Raw genomic sequence first — 23,670 nt, forward strand, 5'->3', positions numbered from 1 at the left:
ATCCACCCCGTACCCTCTTCTACTACTTGTGACGTCATCTACCAAGCATGAACTACCTATACCGTAGAGTCAAGTTATGTACTAAACCAATTAGACAGGGATTGAAACATGACTAGTTACCCAGTCGCATTACAGTCTAGCTATAAATAGGCATAAAATGCCTCTTAGAGTTGGCAACAAAGAAAGTGATGACCAACTTGATAGTCTTGGTAAGAAGGCAGCTGAGTGGTAATATCATTTCAAGAGATCAGACTAATCTACGTCTTTGAAAAAATTCTTTATCAATACCTCCATCCTCATCTCTCAGTTATCATGATAATCAAACATCATCTTCATAATAATTTGACTGTATCGGAAGAGATGATGTGGTATTTCTCCATAATAAAAAGATAAGACATTGATGTTATCAATACCACTATCAATTGAACAAATGAAACCATATAATGTGCCAATTTAAATGTTGCCATGAAATCTGGTTCTGTAACTGTAATAGGAATGAGAGTAAACACGACATAAGTATTTAATACCTTAAGAAAGGTTTTTAATAACTTGAACTATACAGGTTTCGAATTGGAATGAGTTTGTTTGGAGACTTAGTAACAGTAAAAACAAATTCAAAACATATGTTGTTATACTACATTCTTCCCCCAAAGAGTTAATGAATGTAGTCATTCAAATAATTAGGAGGTCTTCTATTTCTAAAACTTCTTCTTGGATATGTATTTTGGTTTTCTTGTCCAGTAGTCTGTTGTCTAGGTTGTAAGCTCTCGGCAGTAGTACTAGTTTCGTTTTCTTGGTTTTGGGTTGCTTGAGGATTATGGAAGTATTCAAGTTCAGGTTCGGAAGTTGGTAATTGAGAATTTTCATCATTTTCAGAATCGGTTTGTTCTTCGTGATCTCTGTCTTCGTACTCTCCGACTGAAGCAAGATGACGTGTTGATACTGTGGTTTCTCTTCCATCAGGTAGCTTTACATGTGCATACTCAGCATTTCCATGTAGAAGTTGGACCTCTTCAACAAGTGGCTCATATTTAGATGTTCGATTGAATTTTTTTAAATAGACAGGGCCGGAATTGAGAAGCCAAGAAGGAGCTGAAACACCATTGTTTCCAGATCTACGTGGGTGTAAGAACATACGCTCATGAGGAGTTTGATTTGTGGCTGTGCAAAGTAATGTTCTTGTTGAGCTAAGAGCATCTTCTAAAACTGACTCCCATTGATTTATTTCTAAATTAAGTGATTTTAATGCTAGCTCAATCGTTTTCCATAGAATACCATTATATCTTTTAACCTGTCCATTACCTGCTGGGTTGTAAGCAGTGGTTCTGCTAGTTGCAATTCCATGCGAGTTTATGTAATTTTTCAAGTCTTTGACTCATAAATGATGTTCCTCTGTCTGAATGTATGTAACTAGGAACCCCAAACTTAGAAAACAGGGTTTTCAGTTTTGATTTAACTGTAGATGATGACATGTCTGGACATGGGAAAGCAAAAGGGAACCGTGAAAACTCATTGGTACTATTACCAATAAATAACGATTTCGACTTGATGAAGGCAGAGGGCCTTTGAAATCGATATTTAGCCGTTCAAATGCAGAAGTGGCTTTAATCAGAGTCCCTTTGTGTTTGAAGAATTTGGGCTTGACAGCAGCTCACACTTTGCAGGAGTTTGTTATGCGTCTGATTTCATCAATTGAGTAGGGTAAATTTTTACTCCGAACCCAGTGGTACAACCGTGTTATGCCTGGGTGGCATAGAGACTCATGTAAATCAACTTATAGATTTTTCTGATTTTGGATTGAAGAACATACTCTAGACAGAGCATCAGCAGCCATATTATCTTTGCCAGGTCTATATACAATATCGTAATGAAAACAAGACAGTTTCAGTTTCCACCTCATTATCTTTTCATTTTTCACTTTACCATGACGGTTGTTATCAAACTTAAAAGCTACCGACCTCTGATCAGTAATTAGCTTGAAATGTTTGCCAACCAAGTAGTGACGCCATTTTCGCAGTGCTTCTACAATGGCTTGTGCTTCTTTCTCAACACTTGAATGTCTTTGTTCTGCTGGTGAAAGTATCCTTGAGAAGAATGCAACTGGACGGTTTGATTGAGTCAAATTACAATTATAGTTACTGTAGTATAACAACTTAAATGGATTTTTAACAAATAATATAGGTATCTTATTCTTTCAATCACCTTCGTAAACATTTATTTATGTTACATTCTCATTTTATTTCAAGTTAGTTTTCATAACTCAAATTCTTAAAACTTGTTATCCTGAACATAAGAATACAATATGAATGGAAACGACTTGTCAAAATAGTCGATTAAATAAAAACAATTCGAAATAGTAGTTTCCCGTTGTTACAGAATTATTCGCAGACAATTTCTCCGAAACAATCAACTTTTATTTGAACGAATCAATAAGTCTCTTTTTAATATCTAGGTACATTTCACACACATTTCATATAGGTTTATCGAGTCGTTCAACGCTTACTGCTGCATCATTGGTTGAGTGTCAAGCACTGATGTTCCAAAACAAACCCTTAAAGGTGAGAAACTTTCTCGCTTTCAGCACCTACTTATCTTTTGAAACAAAAAAGTTTCTAGCATGTCGAAAATTTCATGGTTTTTGCTCGAAAAGTCTCAAAATTGACAAACATAATCATTAGTTAAAAATCTGGTGTGGTACACTCACACAACTTTCCTTGCTCATATTTGAAACAACGATCAGACTTCCGTATATGAGTGTATCTATAATTGTTTTCAGAGTACTTTTTCCTTTGTGTAAATTGTGAAATTCGATGGATTTTTTTAAGTCGTCAAAACAGCTGTTCTACAGATGAAATATCTCGACTATGTGTTCTTTTTATGAACTGCGCTACCTACCTACCTCATGCACGAGAAAGAGTTTACTAAGTCCACTTCTCAAGGATGGGGTGGACCCCCCATTAGTTTCCAAGGAAGGAGACTCATGCCAGTTGATAGAGCTGATAAATAAGTATACAGGGTATGAATTTGAAAAAAATCGGTCAAGTTATTTCTGAGAAAATCGTGAAAAACATGGTTTTTTAGTAATTATCCGCCATTTTTCTCAAAAATATTACGGAGCTCCTGAAATTTTCCCAGAAATGAGACTCATGTCAGTTGATAGGGCTTATAAATAGCTATCTATGGTATAAATTTGAAGAAAATCGTTACAGCCGTTATCGAGAAAACCGTTAATAACATGGTTTTTTAGTGTTTATCCGCCATTTTTCTCAAGAATATTACAGAGCTCCTGCAATTTTCCCAGAAATGAGACTCATGTTAGTTGATAGGGCTTATAAATAGCAAAACATGGTATAAATTTGAAGAAAATCGTTAGAGCCGTTTTCGAGAAAACCGTGGAAAACATGGTTTTTTAGTAATTATCCGCCATTTTGAATTCAATTTCATTGAATTTCTTATTGTCGGATCCTCATGGTATAAGGATCTCAAGTTTAAAATTTCAAGTCAATCGGTTGATTAGGAATGGAGTTATCGTGTTCACAGACATACACACACACACACACACACACACACACACCCATACCAACACCCAAAAATCATGTTTTTGGACTCAGGGGACCTTGAAACTTATAGAAAACTTGAAATTAGGGTACCTTAATTTTTTTTGGAAAGCAATACTTTCCTTACCTATGGTAATAGGGCAAGGAAAGTAAAAAATAACTACAAGTCGGATAAAAGTGATCCAGGCACCAAATTAATAGAAAGGAGACTTTCTCCCCGTTAATTTGATATAAAATGATTACGCATTACAACGCACCATGATCCTGAGAGAAGTGATGTTCAAAAGAAAAACAAATCTTCGCGATGTTTCCAATTTCATCATAAAAGTTGAATTTCCTTTTAATCCTCAACCCTGGAGCTTTTTTAGCTCTACTAGGATATCGGGGATGATACTTCACATCCAATTCTGACGTTGAATTGGAAATTTGAGAAAGCTGCAATTTTACACGATTTGGCAACCCTGTAATTTCTTCGGATGAAGAGCCAAGTCTCAACTTATTTTACACAAACTATAACTAATATTACATGTTATTTGAGTTCTATTTAAACAATGCTTTGCACTATTTAATATTATTTTCTTTTACTACGATAATTAGTTCTTATTAATTTTTAGCGCTATTTACGTTATTAAATTGGTAGAAATACCCCAGATTAATGTATTGTGAAAAAATTCATTTGTATTTAAAATATTATATTTAGAATTTAGACTAATTGCATCCCGACACATAGACTCTATAGTGGGATGCTACACGATAGTTTGAGGAAATTAATGCAAGTATGTAAAGGACTTTTTTCCATATTGTAAATGTGTTTTTTTCATGTTTAATAGATACCTCTGACATGACAGAGAAAAAGTACATATTATCTGTGGAGCTAGTTCAGCTCTCCTAAGAACATTTGAATCATATGATTTCTCAACAAATTCTCGAGTACCGAATATAATGGTTTGAAAAGAATACAAAAAGCATTTTTCTATAATGAAATCTGTAATTCCTGATTACATTATTTGTTGTTCACAAGTAAACGTACGATATACATTTGTAAATGAAAAGTGAAATTGAAACTCCAATGAATGAAAAAACCCAGTCTTTCGATCATTCAACTTGAAATTCAAACTTACTAAATAACAAGATCATTTCGTTTGGAGAAACTTTTTCCTTTCTTTGTGGTTGTTCTTCTTCATCCTGCGTTCCAAATGCTTGTTCAACTTGCCAGAACTCTTCAGCTGTTCATAATTATCAACCAATTCCAGAAGACGTTTCTCAGCTAGAAAAATAAATTGAGAAATATGTTAGAGCGGATCAAATAGTACAATAATCTTCTCCCCAGAATTAAGTCCATGAAGCTTGTCAGAGAGAATATTCAAAAAGAAATCGGCTTGAGTATCTAATTCTATTTAAATATGAGTTACAAGGAATTTATTCTAATGTATTCATTTAAAATTAAGCGGTAGCCGCAAGAATTGAATCATGTCTGTACGGGATTGTCAGTCAAATATATATCAAATATCACTGCTTGCTAATTATTTAAAGAGCAATATGGTGCTGATCGTTTGAGCAACTACTTCTCAACAATATAAACAGTAAATATGTACTGATAATATTGTTGAAATAAGATGAATGTGAACAAAATTTATTTTAATACTAGGGAATGGATTTCAATCAATATAGCAGTTGAAGTTATAATATGTAGTAGGTCTACTGTATACTGGTTTCAGAAATTCAAAAATATTTATTCATTTATTTATCACATTGTGTACAAATACTTAACATGAGGAAAGGCACAACAGGCTCATGCCCAAAACTGCCCCTTTTCTTTATACTATACTGTCCAAATCAAAATGTAGGTTATGTCACTTTCACTATTCAAAATATAATTTACTAAATATAATCATAGATTACAATCTTTATAATTTATATATATATATATAATATATATATATATATATATATATATATATATATATATATATATATATGTAATCTTAAAAAATTGATTGATCATAACCTTATTTTGTGGACAACATTAGCATTTTATCAAAATTTTTGGAGAGAAATAGTACAGGCTCAGCCTAGTTTTTCCTCCAATGTCATAATTGTATTTTGATTATAGTATTTTATACAATAAATGAATGAAATGAACATTCAAATTCATCCAGATATAGCACTCTTATATCAATAGTAATTTTCGTTACAACTGTAACGAAAATTTACGATCGGAGTGACATTATGGAAATAGATCATATTTGTTTTCGAAACAGCAAGGAACTGAAAGATGTGTTGTTATTTATTATTGTGCTATTACATAAGAGGACTAGCGATGAAGCAAAATCTAAAATGTTCATTAATAATTGATACATACAAAATGATATCTTATATGATATGACTAACAGGTGTTAGTTGAGACTCAAATAATGACCATAGAAAGGAATGCAATAAGTAAATAATGGAGCGGATTACAGCATAATTTAGAGCAACTCGATTTAAATTTGAATGCAAATGGTCCGCCTAGCACCGCAATTCACGCTTTTTTCGAGCGAATCCGGGGTTACTTTACACTTCTTCAGCCGCAAAAGCTCACAATTCCAATCCCAGTTGAGCGTTGTCAGAATAGGTTTATAACGTTGATTGAAATTCCGAGCTCATTAATAAATTTCAACTAAGTAAGATCGATATAAAGTGAAAACAATGGGACAGATATTTAAAGCAAAACGTTTGTTTCACACCTCTCATGATTTTTCTAATCTCCAACTCTAATCTGTCACTTCAAGGTGGCACTGTGTCGACTAACAAAGCAATATTTTTCAATTGAATTTTTCTTTTTTCATTCGAAACTATCTACATAATCTTATTGAACGATGTTTCAGTGGTGGCTCTAAAAACCTTCAGAAAAATATAAGATATGATAAATGTAAATTGGAATCTTTTCTCTTACGAGTACCTTATTATATTAAGCATAATTACGACCTTGTCAATTTGTACATGATGAGTTCAGAACTTTGAACCGTTGTTAGCGATTCTGTGAAACTTTTTGAACTATAGCTCGAAAAACAACAGCGAGATTCTAGCGTCCCATAGCTTGAACAAACATAACTAGCCTACTTAGACGGTTGGTTTGAATCAAAAATCAAATTAGACTAAAATTTGTTGAATGAGAATTGATATAGTGGAATTTTTCCATAATTGAAAAAACCGTGTTTTTCAAATTAGACTAGTCGTGCCCTACCCTAAGAGAAACCTACTATAGCGTTGGCCTTCTCTATGTGAGTACTCATAATTCACTGTAATATGGACTGTAAAGGTAGGCGCGCGCACAGATCGTCATCGGGACGGATCAGACGATTAGATTTGATGCACTGTTTTCAATTGGAGTGCGCATACCTATCCGTCTGATCCGTCCGACGACGATCTGTGTGCGTCTACCTTGAAAAGTTTTTAGTGAATTTGCTGTAGCTACTTACATTTTTTACAATAGAACGGCTTCTTTCCGTCTTTGACCGCTTGTTTTCGCAATTCTTTTTCTTCTCTCTCTTTAGACTCTTTGAGCTTCTTCTTCTTCTCTTCTCTTTCTTTGTTGTCCTGTTGAATACGAATAACAATAATTACAATATGAAAACCGTTCAATCAACAAAATCTACAACTATTGATTCAAGGAAAAAATTACTAGAACTATTTGCAACATCAGATGAATTTTCCAAAGCATATTTCTTGATGGCTGGACATAGTAAACTAGATAAAATATGTATAAACATTGATAAGGACCAACTCCATTGGATTATTTGAAATGACAATATACAATCACAGAAATTTACAATTTTTCATACGATACAAATCACAGAAATACTTGAGATAGTGAAACATAAACATTAATGCGTAAATCTAAATAGGCTATTTTCAAATATCATAATTGGATGGACATATATATGATTGATTGATTTTATTAACAAAGATCACTTGTAAGATTGATTTTTTATTGATTACATCTGCAAAGAATAATAGAGAGGAATCAATCATGCTACGATAAAATATGTATCCAAGATAAAAAAATCATGATAAATGTCATAGCTACCTCTACTACAAGGCCCTGGCCTACGATATTGCAACGTCGCAGTGTAGGCCTAGAATCTAATACACGAATGGTGAAAAAGATTTAAAAAAATAGCAGCTGATCTTTTTCACCAATCATGTATTAGATTCTAGGCCTACACTGCGACGTTGCAATATCGTAGGCCGGGGCCTTGTATTAGAGGTGGCTATGTAAATGTAGATCTAACAAAATTGGATGATGTTTTAATGAACTTACCATCCTTTGTAGAAGAATTTTGATTTCACTTTTTCTTTCTGGATCTGTTGTTTCAATCATTTCTTTTTGAAGGACTTTTCTCTCTTTTCGACGAATCTTATCCAGAAACTTGTAGTTTGTTTTGAATTTCTGAAAAAAGTAAGGAGATATTATTCACTAACTTTATTGTTCAACTATCATTGGACCTCTAATTATACAGGTATAGATAATTGTAATATACATACCTGTATTGTAGTTATCAATTTCATTCTTTCAACGAAACTATTGTGACTTCAATTTATGAATATTCAATTTGTTATGTAGTGACGCTCTTCAACTAAGAAATATTCTATTTATAGCTAAAACGATCGTGAGAACAAAAATTGGCCGAGTATACTAGTCAAAAATATGAATCTACTGTGCTCAGTAACACATTCATCTGAAGACTCATTTATGAACAATTAAAAACCATAGTAACAAATTGAATATATTATTATTATTAGGTCAGTCTGTTATCAGTGTCAAAGATGGATTATTATGCTTTGAGCTACTTTACAGTAATTTATGGTTTAATAATATATTTATTCAGTCTCTATTGACAATAGGAATTATTGTTGAAGCATCTTTAAATTGAGATTTAATTTTGAAAACTTCACACCATTACACTGCTATGAAAAAACAGTCAAATAACATACAGAGTTAGGCCAACCACTTACTAGTTTCAAACAGTGTTACCCAATCAAGTGACACTTCATTTCAACCATTTCTGCCCTCACATTATAAAAAATTGTTTGTTAACACCCTTTTTTCAAAGTTTAATTTCGAAATTACGGCTTTTCAAACTCGATTTTTTCTTGTATTCTATAGCCTTGACCTATATTATATTCATGCAAATGGCAGGTACGGATTAGTCCTGCAAATGGCAGGACTCATATGATTTGGAATGGTGGGATAATAAATTCAGGTTTGCGATACTTTCAACTCTGTTCTTTTGAGGAATGAAACCACCTATTTTGTTCGCAACTTTTTAGTTGCAATCCTTTACAACCAGTTAATCCCAGTCAATCACCAATAAACCTTCTATCCTCGTTCCACAAAAATTGTACGTTGAATTTATCTAGGAAGGAAAGTTCTATTGCTTACAGGATAATCTATTAAGAAAATTTCATCCATACCTTCTCATCATATACACCACAAGCATCTTCAAATCGAGGATCTCTGGAAACTATTTTGTCTTTCTTTTCCTTGACGGTCGGAGGCGCCGCCAAGGCAGGCGCTACGAATCGAGGAGGTCGAATTTTCGACGACATTTCTCTTGGCCTGTGAAGAAAAAACATTTCTTTAATACCTGTACAATAGAATTTAAAAGTTTGCTCATTTTCAAATTGATTTCCTGGTATGCTCTACTGATATGAATTTTGCTTATCACAAGGGAAATATTTGTTTAACAAGAAAGTAATGAAACACTCTTATAAACAGCAAACAATCACTGGAAAGTCAAATTCAAATTTTATTTATTGCCGAAGACATATTATATTAAAATATGCGGATTGGATGATAACTTATACCAAGTAGAATAATGAAGGAATGCTTTAACCCAATCATTGCTTCAATAACAAGGTTGATAAACATATCATTCAGCTCAGGTACCGTCCCTCATCAACTGAAACTTGGAAGGGTGATTCCTATTCATAAAAAGGGATCAACAGAAGATGTTTGTAACTTCCGTCCTATACAAATAACAAGCTGCTTCTCCAAGTTATTTGAAAAATTAGCAGAAATAACAATATCCAGGCACCTGAAATCAAATAGAATCGTTTCACCATGCCAATTTGGATTTCAGCCAGGAAAATCCACTACTGATGCTGTTAATGATTTTCTGTTCAAAATTTATGACGCCCTGGATAACAATAAGAAGGCTTTAGGTTTATTCATCGATCTGAAAAAAGCTTTCGATAGTCTTGATCACGATATCTTGATGGAAAAAATTCATCACTATGGATTCAGAGGATCTGTATTGGATTGGTTGAGATCGTAGTTTTTAATCTGGCACAGGAAGAATTGATCAAAGTCGATAAATGGTTAAGAGAAAATTTGCTTACAGTAAATGCAACAAAAACGAAATTTTTAGCCTTTTCTCTGACAGAACGGACGAGACCACCGGATTCTTCAATAATCCTGCATCACTGTGGAAGCACCAACAACCCGTGTGATTGCCCTTCAATTCAACAAGTCAATGAAATAAAATATTTAGGAACAATAGTGGACAACAAATTCAAATGGGACAAGCACATTAATCTATCAATTACCCGGATCAGGAAGCTTCTCTACAAATTCTATCAACTCCGTAAAATCCTCAACTATGAGACATTAAAAACTGTTTATTTTTCTTTAGTGCAATCAATTTTACGTCATAATTATCTGGGGAGCTACGAATTTTACACATGTTGAACCTCTCTATAAACTTCAAAAACGAATACTAAAAATAATAGGCTTCAAGGAGAATCAATTCCCCACGAACATTCTTTTCAAGGACAGTAAAGTACTGAGTGTAAGACAACTCTACATCCAGGCTATCATCACGCGAATGAGGAGAAACAACGAACACATAAGACTGGCAGATCATAACCATCAAACAAGGCAGAGAAACACGTATTCAATAGTACCAAGGATGAACACTACATTTGGGCAAAGAAACTACACATATTTGGGACCAAAAATTTATAATTCAATACCAAGTTACATTAGGGAAGAATTCAATAGACACAGGTTCAAGAAAAGTTTATTTTCCTGGTTGGTTGATATTGGAGTGGAAAATTGTGAAAATTTAGTTAGACTGTAAATATTGAAACTATTTATTCTTCATTCCACTCTTTACTGTTTTTCATTTTTCTAAAAATAACCTTTCTTATTATTATCCTTAATAGAACATTAATATTTATTTACTAATTCCATAATTTTGTTTGTTTGTATTATACATTTTTACTAATTGTATTATAAAAAACTTTAATCCCATATCAGTGAATGAAGTTTGTAAATAGTAATTATTACACGCAATAAGCAACTAATTACTTATACCCCAACACATATAATATATAGTGGGGTGTATATTTATTCATTGAAATTATCATTTATTCATTGTTGAAACACCGCTGATTTATGTAGTTATATTACAATACTATATTATCAATATTCTAATGTTGCATTCAATCTTCATTGTAATTAATAAGTTTTCATAATATGTGAAATTTGTTGCATAATTGGCTGTTGTACTGTAATTTATTGTAGATTCGTGTATGAACCAGAATGTATTGTAACTTACTTGAATAAATAAAATTTGAATTGAATTGAATTGTTCATAACAGGCAGATCACAGGTGGTCGAAATTGAAGCAAAAACCGGAATGTGGAAAATTATAAATACAGATCCAATTGCAGTAAATTGAAGAGAGGAGTACACAGGGAACAATAATTGCACCTATATTATTCTCCTTATTCATCAACGATCTCCCTAGTAATATACCAGGAGCCAGTAGTGTATTGTTCGCCGATGATGCCAACTTTCTCATCATAGGTGATACTATCCAGCAGATGCAGAGTGGGGGAGAAAAGGTGGTAGAGAGCATTCGAAATTGGTGTGAAGCAAATAAAATCAAGGTGAATATTGGAAAGACATGCTATCTCAGTTTCTGCATAAATCATTTCAACGCTCCTGACACCTTCTACTTCGATATGGACTTAAAACAGGTCAAACCAGCAAATGTATGCAGCTTCCTGGGTTTGAAAATGGATTCTGGTTTGAGATGGAATGATCACATCGACGAATTGATTAAACGACTCAGTAAGGCCACATTCGCAATTGCTACACTAGCAAGAACAATGCATCAGCAGATAGTCTTCTCCGCATACTATGGATACTTTCAGCCTCTTCTTACCTACGGATTACTATTCTGGGGCACGTCACCGGAAATTATCAGGGTATTCAGAGCACAGAAGAGAGTGATTAGAATAATGCTCAAAAAACCGCCTGGATCTCCATGTAGAGAATTATTGCGATCAACAGGGACGCTCACACTACCTTGCCTGTATATTCTGGAGTCTGTAGCATTTGGTCTCAAGCATGCATCGACGTGGACAAGGGGTGCTGACCTACACAATTATAACACGCGTTCAAGGAACACCTATCGAATACAACAACATAGGACATCGTTCTACGAGAAAAATCCAATTCACATGAGCCAAAAAATGATCAACTCCCTGCCGCACCATCTTAAGGACATTGACAATAGAGTGCAGCTCAAGAAAAAATTGAAGGACTGGCTGGCTGATTTGTGTTTTTATGACATGAATGACTTTTTGTTGTGATTTTATTTTTGTAATATGTAATTTTATTTTGTAATATGTGAAGATTGCCAAATAACTTTATTGTTGTACATGCAAAGATTAATAAATTCAAATTCAAAATATTGTACAGGCAGTCAATATACATAGAAATCACACAACTCAACACTAAAAATAAAAAGTTATCACATCATTCTATACTGTCCAACCTAATATTAAAATACTATTCTTAACTATAAAAACATTTCTTTAATAGAAACGTTTTAATTTTCTGTTTGTATTCCTTCTCAGGTAATTCTCCAATATCTAATGGTAAGTGATTATAAAATCGAATTGCCCCGGCATTATAAACTAGTAAGACTAGATCTATAATAGTAGAAAACATTGCGTATGTTTAATCGATTCCATTTTTGCTCTATTATTATTTTTCCCCACATCTTCCATTCTTGTTTTTTACTTCTTATCCATGATTTAATTGTCCTGTATGTGTCACGCCACGCCTAACATAATTATCTCTCCTTCGCTCTCACAGTAGTCATGAGTTTTCTAATGATTTTTTCGTTGAGATTCCTCGTCTCGCAGCTATACAGCATAAGCTCAAATACGATGAATCAATATCGTATAATAATTGATATAACTGGAAAATTACAATACAGTGGATCATAAGACAGCTTTCAATATCCAAGCCCTGCATATATTTAGTGAATTGAAGCGGTGAACGGTACTTACCTATTTTTATTGGCTCTATTGAACTGAACATCATTAGTGGTTTTAGGTTTGATGCCTTCATTATAGACCTTGGCACCGACCTTCTGCTTCAGTTCAATCAGCTGCTCAAAAGTCAATTCAGACAATTGGCTTTTAAAATCCTCCTGAAAAAGTCATCCATTAATACCTTGAACATCTTCATCATTATTCTTGCTATGCTATCTTTGATAAATGATTTAAAATGTCTAAGCTTAGCTCGCTATAAAAAAAAACACATTTTGTGGATTATCAAAGTCAGCTCCTTTAGAATTATGTTGAAGTAAAAATCACGTTTTAAATTTAATGAATCAATAATTTGTCATACAGAAAGAAAATATCATGTCAATTTCCAAAGTTGAAAAAGTAGAGTTTATTTTTTTTATTGACTATTGATGCAAATGGATAGTAATTTTCCAAACAGTAATAAATTGGAGAAGCGAATGATGGATTCTTCTAAAAGAATAACTGCTGGAACTGCAGCGAAGAGCAACTAAAAGTCTTGCTTCTTAAAGAATAGATATTATTTATGAACTCTAACAATTGACAAGCAGCTTAAACTGCTATATGAATTGCGTTCACTTGATAACACAATAATGCCGCATCTACAGCTTGGCCCAATGAAGGCGAATGTCGATCAATGCCAGTGTGTAGATGGGTAGTTTGCCAACGCTGGCCTTCATTAAGCACTAGGTAGGTTGCAGGCTGGGCCAACTTACTGAGCCAAAATTTAGATGCGGCATAACGGTACCATATCATATATTCTGAGCGCGATCTCTATCAAGTTAGGTCATGCAAACTTAGGCAATCAATGACAATTTAGAAAACCGACTTACCAAATTTGAATCCAATTCATCCATTTCGGATTATAGAAACACAAACAGACTTCCAACTGTAAACTATTCACTTCAACCAGTGAAACTTGATTCAGTTCAATCAGATTTTAGAGTGGCTGTACCTTCATTCAATTTGATTTGGAAATCAAACTTGAACTAAACACACCTGTACAACAAAAGAGTTTTTCCAGGATGTACACTTTTATGTCTATTTACTCCAGATAATTCTTGGCATTTACAGAAACAAAACGGACACTTTGATGTATTTTCACGTGAATGTGATTTTTGATGAGCTTTGAGATGCGAATACAAAGAACTCTTAAAATCACACTGAGTGCAAACGAAAGTTTTATGAGTTTTCCGTTTTTGATGTTTTCTAGTTTCTGGGGATTTAGAGCTCATTTCAATTTCTGATAAGCTTTAAATGACTTATGAGTGTACCGGTTTCAACATTCTCCAATAATAACGTCCTCCTGGAACAAATTAGTTTAAAATCGTTAAAAATTCAGTAAGAAATCATAACGACTAATTAACGTACTTAGATTGAAACAACTTAGATCCTATCTTCATCACATAGCGATGTTTCCAATGTTATCTCCATAGTGGAATCATTAGGCTAAGACACTGCCAACTGTTTTTGTACTATGTATCTTTATGAGTTGACACAATCTATCTAGCCTGGCTATGGATCACAATAATGAATATTATTTCAAGTGGATCAGTTCATAATATATTCCCAAACAGTTTGAGCAAATGCAGTGTATTCTGGGACAAGGTGTCAAGCGAAATGAGTATTACAGCCATTACTGGTAGTGAAGAAAATTGAATGAAAAATAAGAAATAAACTTCAGACAGCCACCTACTCTGAATAAAACAAGTTGAAACTTTAGCTTTCACAGAACAAAATCCACGTTGCCAAATGTGAGAAATGACGACCTTTTTACAAAAGCCCAAATCCATATGCTCAAAATATAGTTTAATAAATTAAAATAGAAAGATGTTGAAAAAGTCTGATCTCCTTAATAAGCAGGAAGACAATAATAGACAATGAAGAACGGTTAACAGACAGAAAATCCCTGGATGAATACGACTAGACTTACTCATTGAGACATGCCTACTTTGACTGTGGTTATCCATTGAATTTTGAAATATCCAAGAACGCAGATCGTCTATCCTCTGAAAGCCAAGTCCCCAACTTGTTTTTTTTTCAGAGTATAGTAATAACTTTTGATATTTTGACAGAGCCACATCAACTTTAGAAAGAGTAACTGTATCTAATACCTACATAATATGGTGCTCAGCTCAGCGTGAACAGAGGTAGAACAATAATAGTGTCGTTTTGGAGGTAGGCTGACCCATCTTGATAAATTATAATCATGACATCAATTTATTATTAATGCTCTTGCTTATTTTTTTTATATGGTTAAGAAAGTATAGTAGGGCACTTATTAGGGCCTTAATAATATCAATTGTTTTACAACTGTCCTAACATCAATTAATGCTCATGCTTAATTCCATTATAGGGTTAAGAAACTATAGTAAGGCACTTATTAGGACTTATATTAGGGCACTTATAGTAGCCTAATTTAGGAATATAATAGCACGCGTTATTGGCAACATTGATTTTCTTACATATTGTCAGGGGATCTTCTCCTTGTGCGCCTTGAACTGTAAAATTACGGACAGCACAAACTGACTGCAATGCTTTTATAAAGACTGACTAATCTGTGAATTTATTAATGATGGCTGCACATTCATAATATAAGTCAAGTACTAGACTAAAGTCCAAACAAAATTACTTCTGACTTGGAGGAATATGCGACACAGAGAAATGGAGGGAGATCAGCCAATTACAGAGGTTAATAGAATCATAAGTAGAAGCGCAGTTGCCAATTTGTCAGTCGTCTGACTGCTTTTAGACAGAAAGCTTCGCATGTGTAGCATAAGTACATGAACAGTCATTATAAGTGTAGTTGTTGGAGGTTAGAGAACGCTGGCCGCTTCAAAACGGCAACATCGCGCCTCTATCCCTAAATATATCCAAATATCCACAATCTAGATCGTTAGCCAGGTGTTCCCGGATAGATCGCGTTAAAAATAAAAACTTTAAACTTGAGAATCAAGATGGCGTGGCATCACAGTCCCTCAAAGCTATCCCCAAGGAAATGACTGATACTGTAATAGCTTCTTTCAATCAGCCACCTTGAGAGCCTCTTCTTGAACACACCAATAGGAAGATCCCTCACCGAGCACGGCAGCAGGTTGAACATTTTGAGTGCCAAAACTGGAAAAGAGTCCTTCACTTTTGACAACCTACAGCGTGGAATCTCCAACTGTAGCCTTCCGCGGGTACCGTATGAATGCACCTGACACCTACTCATCATGTTAGCCCTGATTATCTTCACTGCAGTAAGTGAGGCCAGTATGTACAGCCCGAACACGGTGAGCACTTTCAGGCGTCTGAAGATGGGTCGACAATGGGCAATGAAGTCACTTTAGGTAAGGACACGCAGTGCCTTCTTTTGAAGAAGCAGGCTGTCATTGGCATGCGGAGAATGGCCCCAGACAAGAACTCCATACTACACATTACTGCCAAACACCCCATGATACATCATTAGAAGTCTCTTGAGACTCAGGAGACTTCTTAGCTTTCTGAACAGGTAGATTACTCAAGACAGTCTCCTGCATACCTGGTCAATATGCGGCTCCCACCCAACTTAATTTGGCATCGATTCCAAAGCCAAGCAAAGTGACTGCTTTGTCCCTTGGAGTGTGGGTGCTAAGAGTACAAAGCATCTCCTGTGTCTTGGCCTCGTTCAACTTGGGTTTGTTTGCAGCAAACCACTCTTTAGCCTCGGAAAACAGCTCCAGTGCACAGCGTTTAGCTTCCAGGGGTCCACTGCCCTTATCAACTATGGTAGTATCATCAGCAAACAGCAGATTAGAATTCTGTAGGTGGAGATCGTTGATGATTATGAGAAATAGCAGCGGCCCAAGCACAGATCCTCAAGGAGCTCCATGTGTTACTCTCCTTTCCTCTGAAGTGGCACCCATCACCGACACAACCTGCCTCCTGTAGCTTAGATAGTCTGCCACCATGCCCCATGCACTGTCCCCGATGCCATACCTATGTAGCTTATCCAGCAGGATGTTGTGCGACACGCAGTCAAAGGCTTTGGTCAGGTCACACAACACAAGGTCAACCGATTTGCGCTCCTCGAAAGCCACATGAATTCTTTCAACCAATGAAACACATGAATTCTTTCAACCAATGAAAGCACTGCAGAGGTGGTAGATCTGCCTTTCCTAAAACCATGCTGCATATCCGGCATAAGGTTACTCCTTTCCAGATATACAGTCAGCTGCCTCAACATGGACGTTTCAATGATTTTACCCAACACCGGTACAATTGATATTGATCTGAAGCTGCCTAAATCAGTGGGATCGCCCTTCTTGAAGATCGGGACTGTCTTTGCAATCTTGAGGCAGTTGGGAAAAACACCTTCCATGAGGCAGCTGTTGACCAGCGACAGCAGAGGTTCCATCAATACCCATATCAACTTTTTCAACAGGAACACTGAAAGGCCATAGACGTCCTGGCTGTGACTTGTCCTGAAACCCTGAACAATGTTCATCCCCACTAATGGGTTCAAAACAGGTAAACCTATGATGAGACAAAGGGACAAACAATGCTCGATCTGCCATAGATGCTGGTAGACCTTCAACAATATCAGAGACAGCATCCATGAAAGCATTGTTGACCTCATCTGGACTCTTTTTGCATTGAACCACTGGCTTGGCTTTATATGAGTCGCTGATAATTCTCCAAGCCGCCTTAACAGGATTGTGAGATTCATCAATCACTCTAGCATTGTAATCTCTTTTAGCTCGATCCACCTCCTGTCTATATATGTTTTTTGGCTGTGATATAATGCCTGTGTCTCTCAACAGATAGCACACCATTTAACTCAGCCTTGTAAGCATTGTACAACATTTCAACAAGCACTCTCAAGCTTTGCAAATTAGATGTGTTCCAACCACTTGTGGAGCTTTGCTTGTTTGACCTTGGTTTATTTGTTCTATTTTGCGAGTTCGGCTTGACGGACACTGCCGGGCAAAATGAGTTGAAGGCCGAGACCAATACAAGGTGGAAAAAGTCAAATCTGTCCTTTTTTAAAACAATCATCTGCAGAAATGTCGGCAGGACAGTCAGTACTCACCTTCACGCGCTGTTCCACATCAACAAGTACTGCACAATTATCAGCTACAGCTGGGTCCACAATGAGCACACTATATGCACTGGGGTTGTCATTAGTCAAGGTTGTCAAGGCAATTCAAGCCTCTTGTCGGTGCCAGGCTAGTCCAGAACAAGTTGGACATCCTCAAAACATTATGTAGCTTACGAGATTTAACATCGTCCTTGTTTAGGTGTACATTAAAGTCTCCACCTAAATAGATTCTGCTACCAAGCACACTTACATAATCAAGGCACAATTCCAGTTGATGCATAAATTGATCATAGAACAGTTTATTAGAACAGTACACTGATACAACAACAAGAGAAAATTAACTGAGGACAATACAAACTGCCTCAAAAACTCGTTCCACACAAAATGCAGTGAGATCAACTGGTTTGATTACAACATTATCATCAATACCACAATATATAGCAACACCCCCATTCTTATGGGTAGAGCGACAATAGATTGCTTCTAGGTTCATTGACCTTTCACCAAGTTCAATTTTACTATAAAATTTAGGTTTTTCCTTGTCTAGCCAGTGTTCATACACACAAGGGATGTCAGGTTTTTCATTTTGAAGGAAAATTGTCAGAAGATTAAACTTGGTTAGTTCGATAGTTTGTGTAAATTTTATGAACGTTTGTGTTTTTAATTACTCTTGACGAAATCTATCCAGTGTAAAGACTGGTCATGGATGGAAAGAAAATTGAATTGAATTGGTTTTCAAACATTGAACTTATATAAAACATAGACGCAGGTACTCATTTATCACAGCTATATCTACTACTTTACTTTTAGGGGAGGCTTGGTGTGCCGAAAAGACTTCCTGTTATTTTTCTTGGGAAATCTAAAATCAGCCACCAGAACTCCATCAGGCCAACATGCAGGCTGGAAAAACTTATTTTTATCTTCCGCGGCAACCCCAAGTTGGAAAGATTTGTAGCAATCAAAAATAGATTTAGATTTTCCCTCCCGCTGTATGCTTTCTCTACTGCGCATGTCCATCCCAAGTAAGAAGTAATTTTAGAGTATAGTAGCCCATTGATTTTCCTCAACTTCTTGCGTTGCCAACATATACATTTATCTGCATTTGAATTATAATAAGATAGAAAATTACCAAGGCAAAATCAATAGCTAGTTGAATCAAATATAATCTTCAAGTCAAGGAATAATCATGGTACAGTAAATGAGCAAAGAAAAGAGGCATTGAGCAACAAAAAAAATCTAATAAAAGTGTGTACACTAATTTAAATAGAACAGAACAATAGAATATTGTATCTTCAAATAGATTCAATACAATAGAATAACTAGGCTGAATAGAGCTTGTGTATTTTATGATTCAAGTTGTTGCCATCACTGGCTACCCAAAATACCCTAATAATTATAAAATAGTGTTAAAAAAGTAAAATAAATTGCTAACTAAATTCAAAGTGCTAATTCATTTCAAGCACATTCACAAATTTCATTGCTAAACAGCACTTACCTTTTTCAAAGTAAACATGTAGGCCTATGAATACGTTTATTATGACACCCAACGTGACCGAACATACAATAATAAATTATAGTCAATTACTGTAGGCCTACTACCTTAACATTGCCTATAATATTATGATACTGTATAATTATGGAAAACGATTCTGAATTCACTTACCAAATGGAGAAGCTTCAGTTCTTTCTACTATCAATTTTAGTGATGCAAATCAAACTTTTCAAGTGATTTTAACAAAATTAATTATGATCTATTTCCGTTGAATATGGAGTTCGGACATGGAATATGGAGTTTGATAGATTATAGGTTATATTTTCTTTTGGAGTGAGATTGATTGTGTTCATGGGAGGTTGCGGTGCATGTACGGCTTTGGCGAAGTGAGCAGTAACCAGAAACCACGTGACTGGTGCACCACTACTTGCTCCCACCGAACGAAAATCGAATTCTGGTTTACCGTTTTTGGCGCGTACTTTTGAAATTAATCGTTTACAGATAAGTGGACAAAATAATAAAGGTGTTATCAATATGAACATTTCAGCTATTATTTATTATTATTGAATCAATAATAATTATTAATTTATAATTTGAAAAAATATATATTTTTAAATTTATTATACCTACAAGCTTGTCCAAGCCAATATTATCTTTTATGTAGGTTGCAACAGACCTATGTTATCTTATCACAACAAAGCTGGAGTATTGATTAGTTCTTATGGAAGCACTAGGCTAATCATGTTTTTCCTTAAAAAGTTTTTTTAAATAATTAATGATGGCTCGTGCTGTCATTAATGAAAATTTGACTACTTTTTTTATGCAATTAGTGTTAATGAATAAAACTTTTTATGGAATATTAGCAAAATGTTGATAATTAAAGTTTCTTGATTTATGTCTACTATCCAGAAATTTATCAGGATAGATCCTAGCCTAGGAATGAATCAACAAAATATAATATTCCGACTAATATATAACATAAACACATCTTAGTTTAGTAGAATAGTCGATAAAGCTAAAAAATAATAAACTTTACAGTCAATTAATAATGAATGAATTTCTTGCTTTTTGACTATCCTTTAATAATTAATTCCATCAATGGAATAAAATACTTTGTACGACTCATCCTTATTAATTAGTCTATGGATTCTGGATGTGAAGACATAACCTAACAAAACAGCAGACAACCAACGCTTTAACTCTCGACCAATAAGAAGTGTTGATCCCGGTACCGGTTTTGTGGAACATACCTTTCGAGCGGTGCAAGTGAGCATGTACGTGGTGCAAGTGAGCATGCACCACTCCACTCTGTTCCAAGATGGCGACCGGTACCTGAACTGTCAAAAGCTCCCACCGAACGCATTTTCGTGTCCTTGGTCGAAATCGTACATGTACCGCAACCTCTGACAATGGGGGTGAGAGAGGAAAGAAGATTGGCTGCATTCGAGGCATGGTGCTACAGAAGAATGATGAAGATCAGTTGGAGAGATATGATTACAAATGAGCAAGTTTTTGAAAGAGTGGGAGAGAACCGGAACTTCTTGAAGTGGATCAAGCAAAGAAGAGCACAGCTGATTGGCCACATCATCAGACATGACACTCTACTGAAAATCCATTATGTGAATCTCAGAAAATCCATGATGTAGGCTAACCATCATGAAAATCATGAAAAATTGAAATTTTTTTTTCTCGAAAATCCATGATGTAGGCTAACCATCATGAAAATCATGAAAAATTGAAATTTTTTTTTTCTCGAAAATCCATGATGTAAATCTCAGAAAATCCATGATGTAGGCTAACCATCATGAAAATCATGAAAATTGAAATTTTTTATTTTCTCGAAAATCCATGATGTAAATCTCAGAAAATCCATGATGTAGGCTAACCATCATGAAAATCATGAAAAATTGAAATTTTTTATTTTCTCGAAAATCCATGATGTAACACCATCATGAAAATCATGAAAAATTGAAATTTTTTATTTTCTCGAAAATCCATGATGTAAATCTCAGAAAATCATGATGTAGGCTAACCATCATGAAAATCATGAAAAATTGAAATTTTTTATTTTCTCGAAAATCCATGATGTAAATCTCAGAAAATCCATGATGTAGGCTAACCATCATGAAAATCATGAAAAATTGAAATTTTTATTTTCTCGAAAATCCATGATGTAAATCTCAGAAAATCCATGATGTAGGCTAACCATCATGAAAATCATGAAAATTGAAATTTTTTATTTTCTCGAAAATCCATGATGTAAATCTCAGAAAATCATGATGTAAATCTCAAAAATCCATGATGTAACCCATCATGAAAATCATGAAAATTGAAATTTTTCATTTTCTCGAAAATCCATGATGTAAATCTCAGAAAATCCATGATGTAATCTCAGAAAATCCATGATGTAGCTAACCATCATGAAAATCATGAAAAATTGAAATTTTTTATTTTCTCGAAAATCCATGATGTAAATCTCAGAAAATCCATGATGTAGGCTAACCATCATGAAAATCATGAAAATTGAAATTTTTTATTTTCTCGAAAATCCATGATGTAGCTAACCATCATGAAAAAAATCCATGGTGTAGGCTAACCATCATGAAAATCATGAAAAATTGAAATTTTTATTTTCTCGAAAATCCATGATGTAAATCTCAGAAAATCCATGATGTAGGCTAACCATCATGAAATCATGAAAAATTGAAATTTTTTTTTTCTCGAAAATCCATGATGTAATCTCAGAAATCCATGATGTAAATCTCAGAAAATCCATGATGTAGGCTAACCATCATGAAAATCATGAAAATTGAAATTTTTTATTTTCTCGAAAATCCATGATGTAATCTCAGAAATCCATGATGTAACACCATCATGAAATCATGAAAAATTGAATTTTTTTTTTTCTCGAAATCCATGATGTAATCTCAGAAAATCCATGATGTAGGCTAACCATCATGAAAATCATGAAAATTGAAATTTTTATTTTCTCGAAATCCATGATGTAATCTCAGAAATCCATGATGTAGGCTAACCATCATGAAATCATGAAAAATGAAATTTTTTATTTTCTCGAAAATCCATGATGTAAATCTCAGAAATCCATGATGTAGGCTAACATCATGAAAATCATGAAAAATTGAAATTTTTTATTTTCTCGAAAATCCATGATGTAAATCTCAGAAAATCCATGATGTACGCTAACCATCATGAAAATCATGAAAAATTGAAATTTTTTATTTTCTCGAAATCCATGATGTAAATCTCAGAAAATCCATGATGTAGGCTACCATCATGAAAATCATGAAAAATTGAAATTTTTATTTTCTCGAAAATCCATGATGTAAATCTCAGGAAATCCATGATGTAGGCTAACCATCATGAAAATCATGAAAAATTGAAATTTTTTATTTTCTCGAAAATCCATGATGTAGGCTAACCATCATGAAAATCATGAAAAATTGAAATTTTTTATTTTCTCGAAATCCATGATGTAAATCTCAGAAAATCCATGATGTAAATCTCAGAAAATCCATGATGTAGGCTAACCATCATGAAAATCATGAAAAATGAAATTTTTTATTTTCTCGAAAATCATGATGTAAATCTCAGAAAATCCATGATGTAGGCTAACCATCATGAAAATCATGAAAAATTGAAATTTTTATTTTCTCGAAAATCCATGATGTAAATCTCAGAAATCCATGATGTAATCTCAGAAATCCATGATGTAACACCATCATGAAAATCATGAAAATTGAAATTTTTTTTTCTCGAAAATCCATGATGTAAATCTCAGAAAATCCATGATGTAGGCTAACCATCATGAAAATCATGAAAAATTGAAATTTTTATTTTCTCGAAAATCCATGATGTAAATCTCAGAAAATCCATGATGTAAATCTCAGGAAATCCATGATGTAACACCATCATGAAAATCATGAAAATTGAAATTTTTTTTTCTCGAAAATCCATGATGTACACCATCATGAAAATCATGAAAAATTGAAATTTTTTATTTTCTCGAAAATCCATGATGTAACACCATCATGAAAATCATGAAAATTGAAATTTTTTATTTTCTCGAAAATCCATGATGTAAATCTCAGAAAATCCATGATGTAGGCTACCATCATGAAAATCATGAAAATTGAAATTTTTTTTTCTCGAAATCCATGATGTAATCTCAG

At 34.3% G+C, this 23,670-nt stretch overlaps 2 protein-coding genes across 3 annotated transcripts; one reads left to right on the top strand and one right to left on the bottom strand.

The window, feature by feature from the left end:
• Positions 1-928: 928 nt before the first annotated feature.
• Positions 929-12,284, top strand: LOC120351135. Its single transcript, XM_039427309.1, has 2 exons — positions 929-2,558; positions 11,205-12,284. Exon 2 carries the CDS (start codon positions 11,430-11,432, stop codon positions 12,201-12,203), a length of 774 nt encoding a protein of 257 aa, XP_039283243.1. The 5' UTR covers positions 929-2,558; positions 11,205-11,429; the 3' UTR covers positions 12,204-12,284.
• Positions 4,526-19,876, bottom strand: LOC111045802 (ribosomal RNA processing protein 36 homolog). 2 transcript variants are annotated; one of them, XM_022331280.2, is made up of 8 exons: positions 19,652-19,854; positions 17,980-18,218; positions 13,760-14,232; positions 12,909-13,051; positions 9,015-9,159; positions 7,861-7,989; positions 7,019-7,136; positions 4,526-4,824 (listed from the first exon to the last, which is right to left on the bottom strand). In XM_022331280.2, exons 3-8 carry the CDS (start codon positions 13,781-13,783, stop codon positions 4,691-4,693), a joined length of 693 nt encoding a protein of 230 aa, XP_022186972.1. In that variant the 5' UTR covers positions 13,784-14,232; positions 17,980-18,218; positions 19,652-19,854; the 3' UTR covers positions 4,526-4,690. The 2 variants fall into 2 exon arrangements, with proteins under 2 accessions (XP_022186972.1, XP_022186963.1); XM_022331271.2 differs by lacking the exon at positions 17,980-18,218 and having other exon boundaries at positions 19,652-19,876.
• Positions 19,877-23,670: the final 3,794 nt, after the last annotated feature.

This window comes from Nilaparvata lugens, chromosome 4 (genome assembly GCF_014356525.2).
Source record: "Nilaparvata lugens isolate BPH chromosome 4, ASM1435652v1, whole genome shotgun sequence".
Lineage (NCBI taxonomy): Eukaryota > Metazoa > Arthropoda > Insecta > Hemiptera > Delphacidae > Nilaparvata > Nilaparvata lugens.

Coding starts and splice junctions, on each gene's coding strand:
- LOC120351135 (XM_039427309.1), top strand. CDS start 11,430: ATGCAGAGTGGGGGAGAAAAGGTGGTAGAGAGCATTCGAAATTGGTGT.
- LOC111045802 (XM_022331271.2), bottom strand. CDS start 13,783: ATGGATGAATTGGATTCAAATTTG. Junction 13,052..13,759: donor ATGAATTGGATTCAAATTTG/GTAAGTCGGTTT, acceptor TGACTTTTTCAG/GAGGATTTTAAAAGCCAATT. Junction 4,825..7,018: donor GCCGTTCTATTGTAAAAAAT/GTAAGTAGCTAC, acceptor TTATTTTTCTAG/CTGAGAAACGTCTTCTGGAA.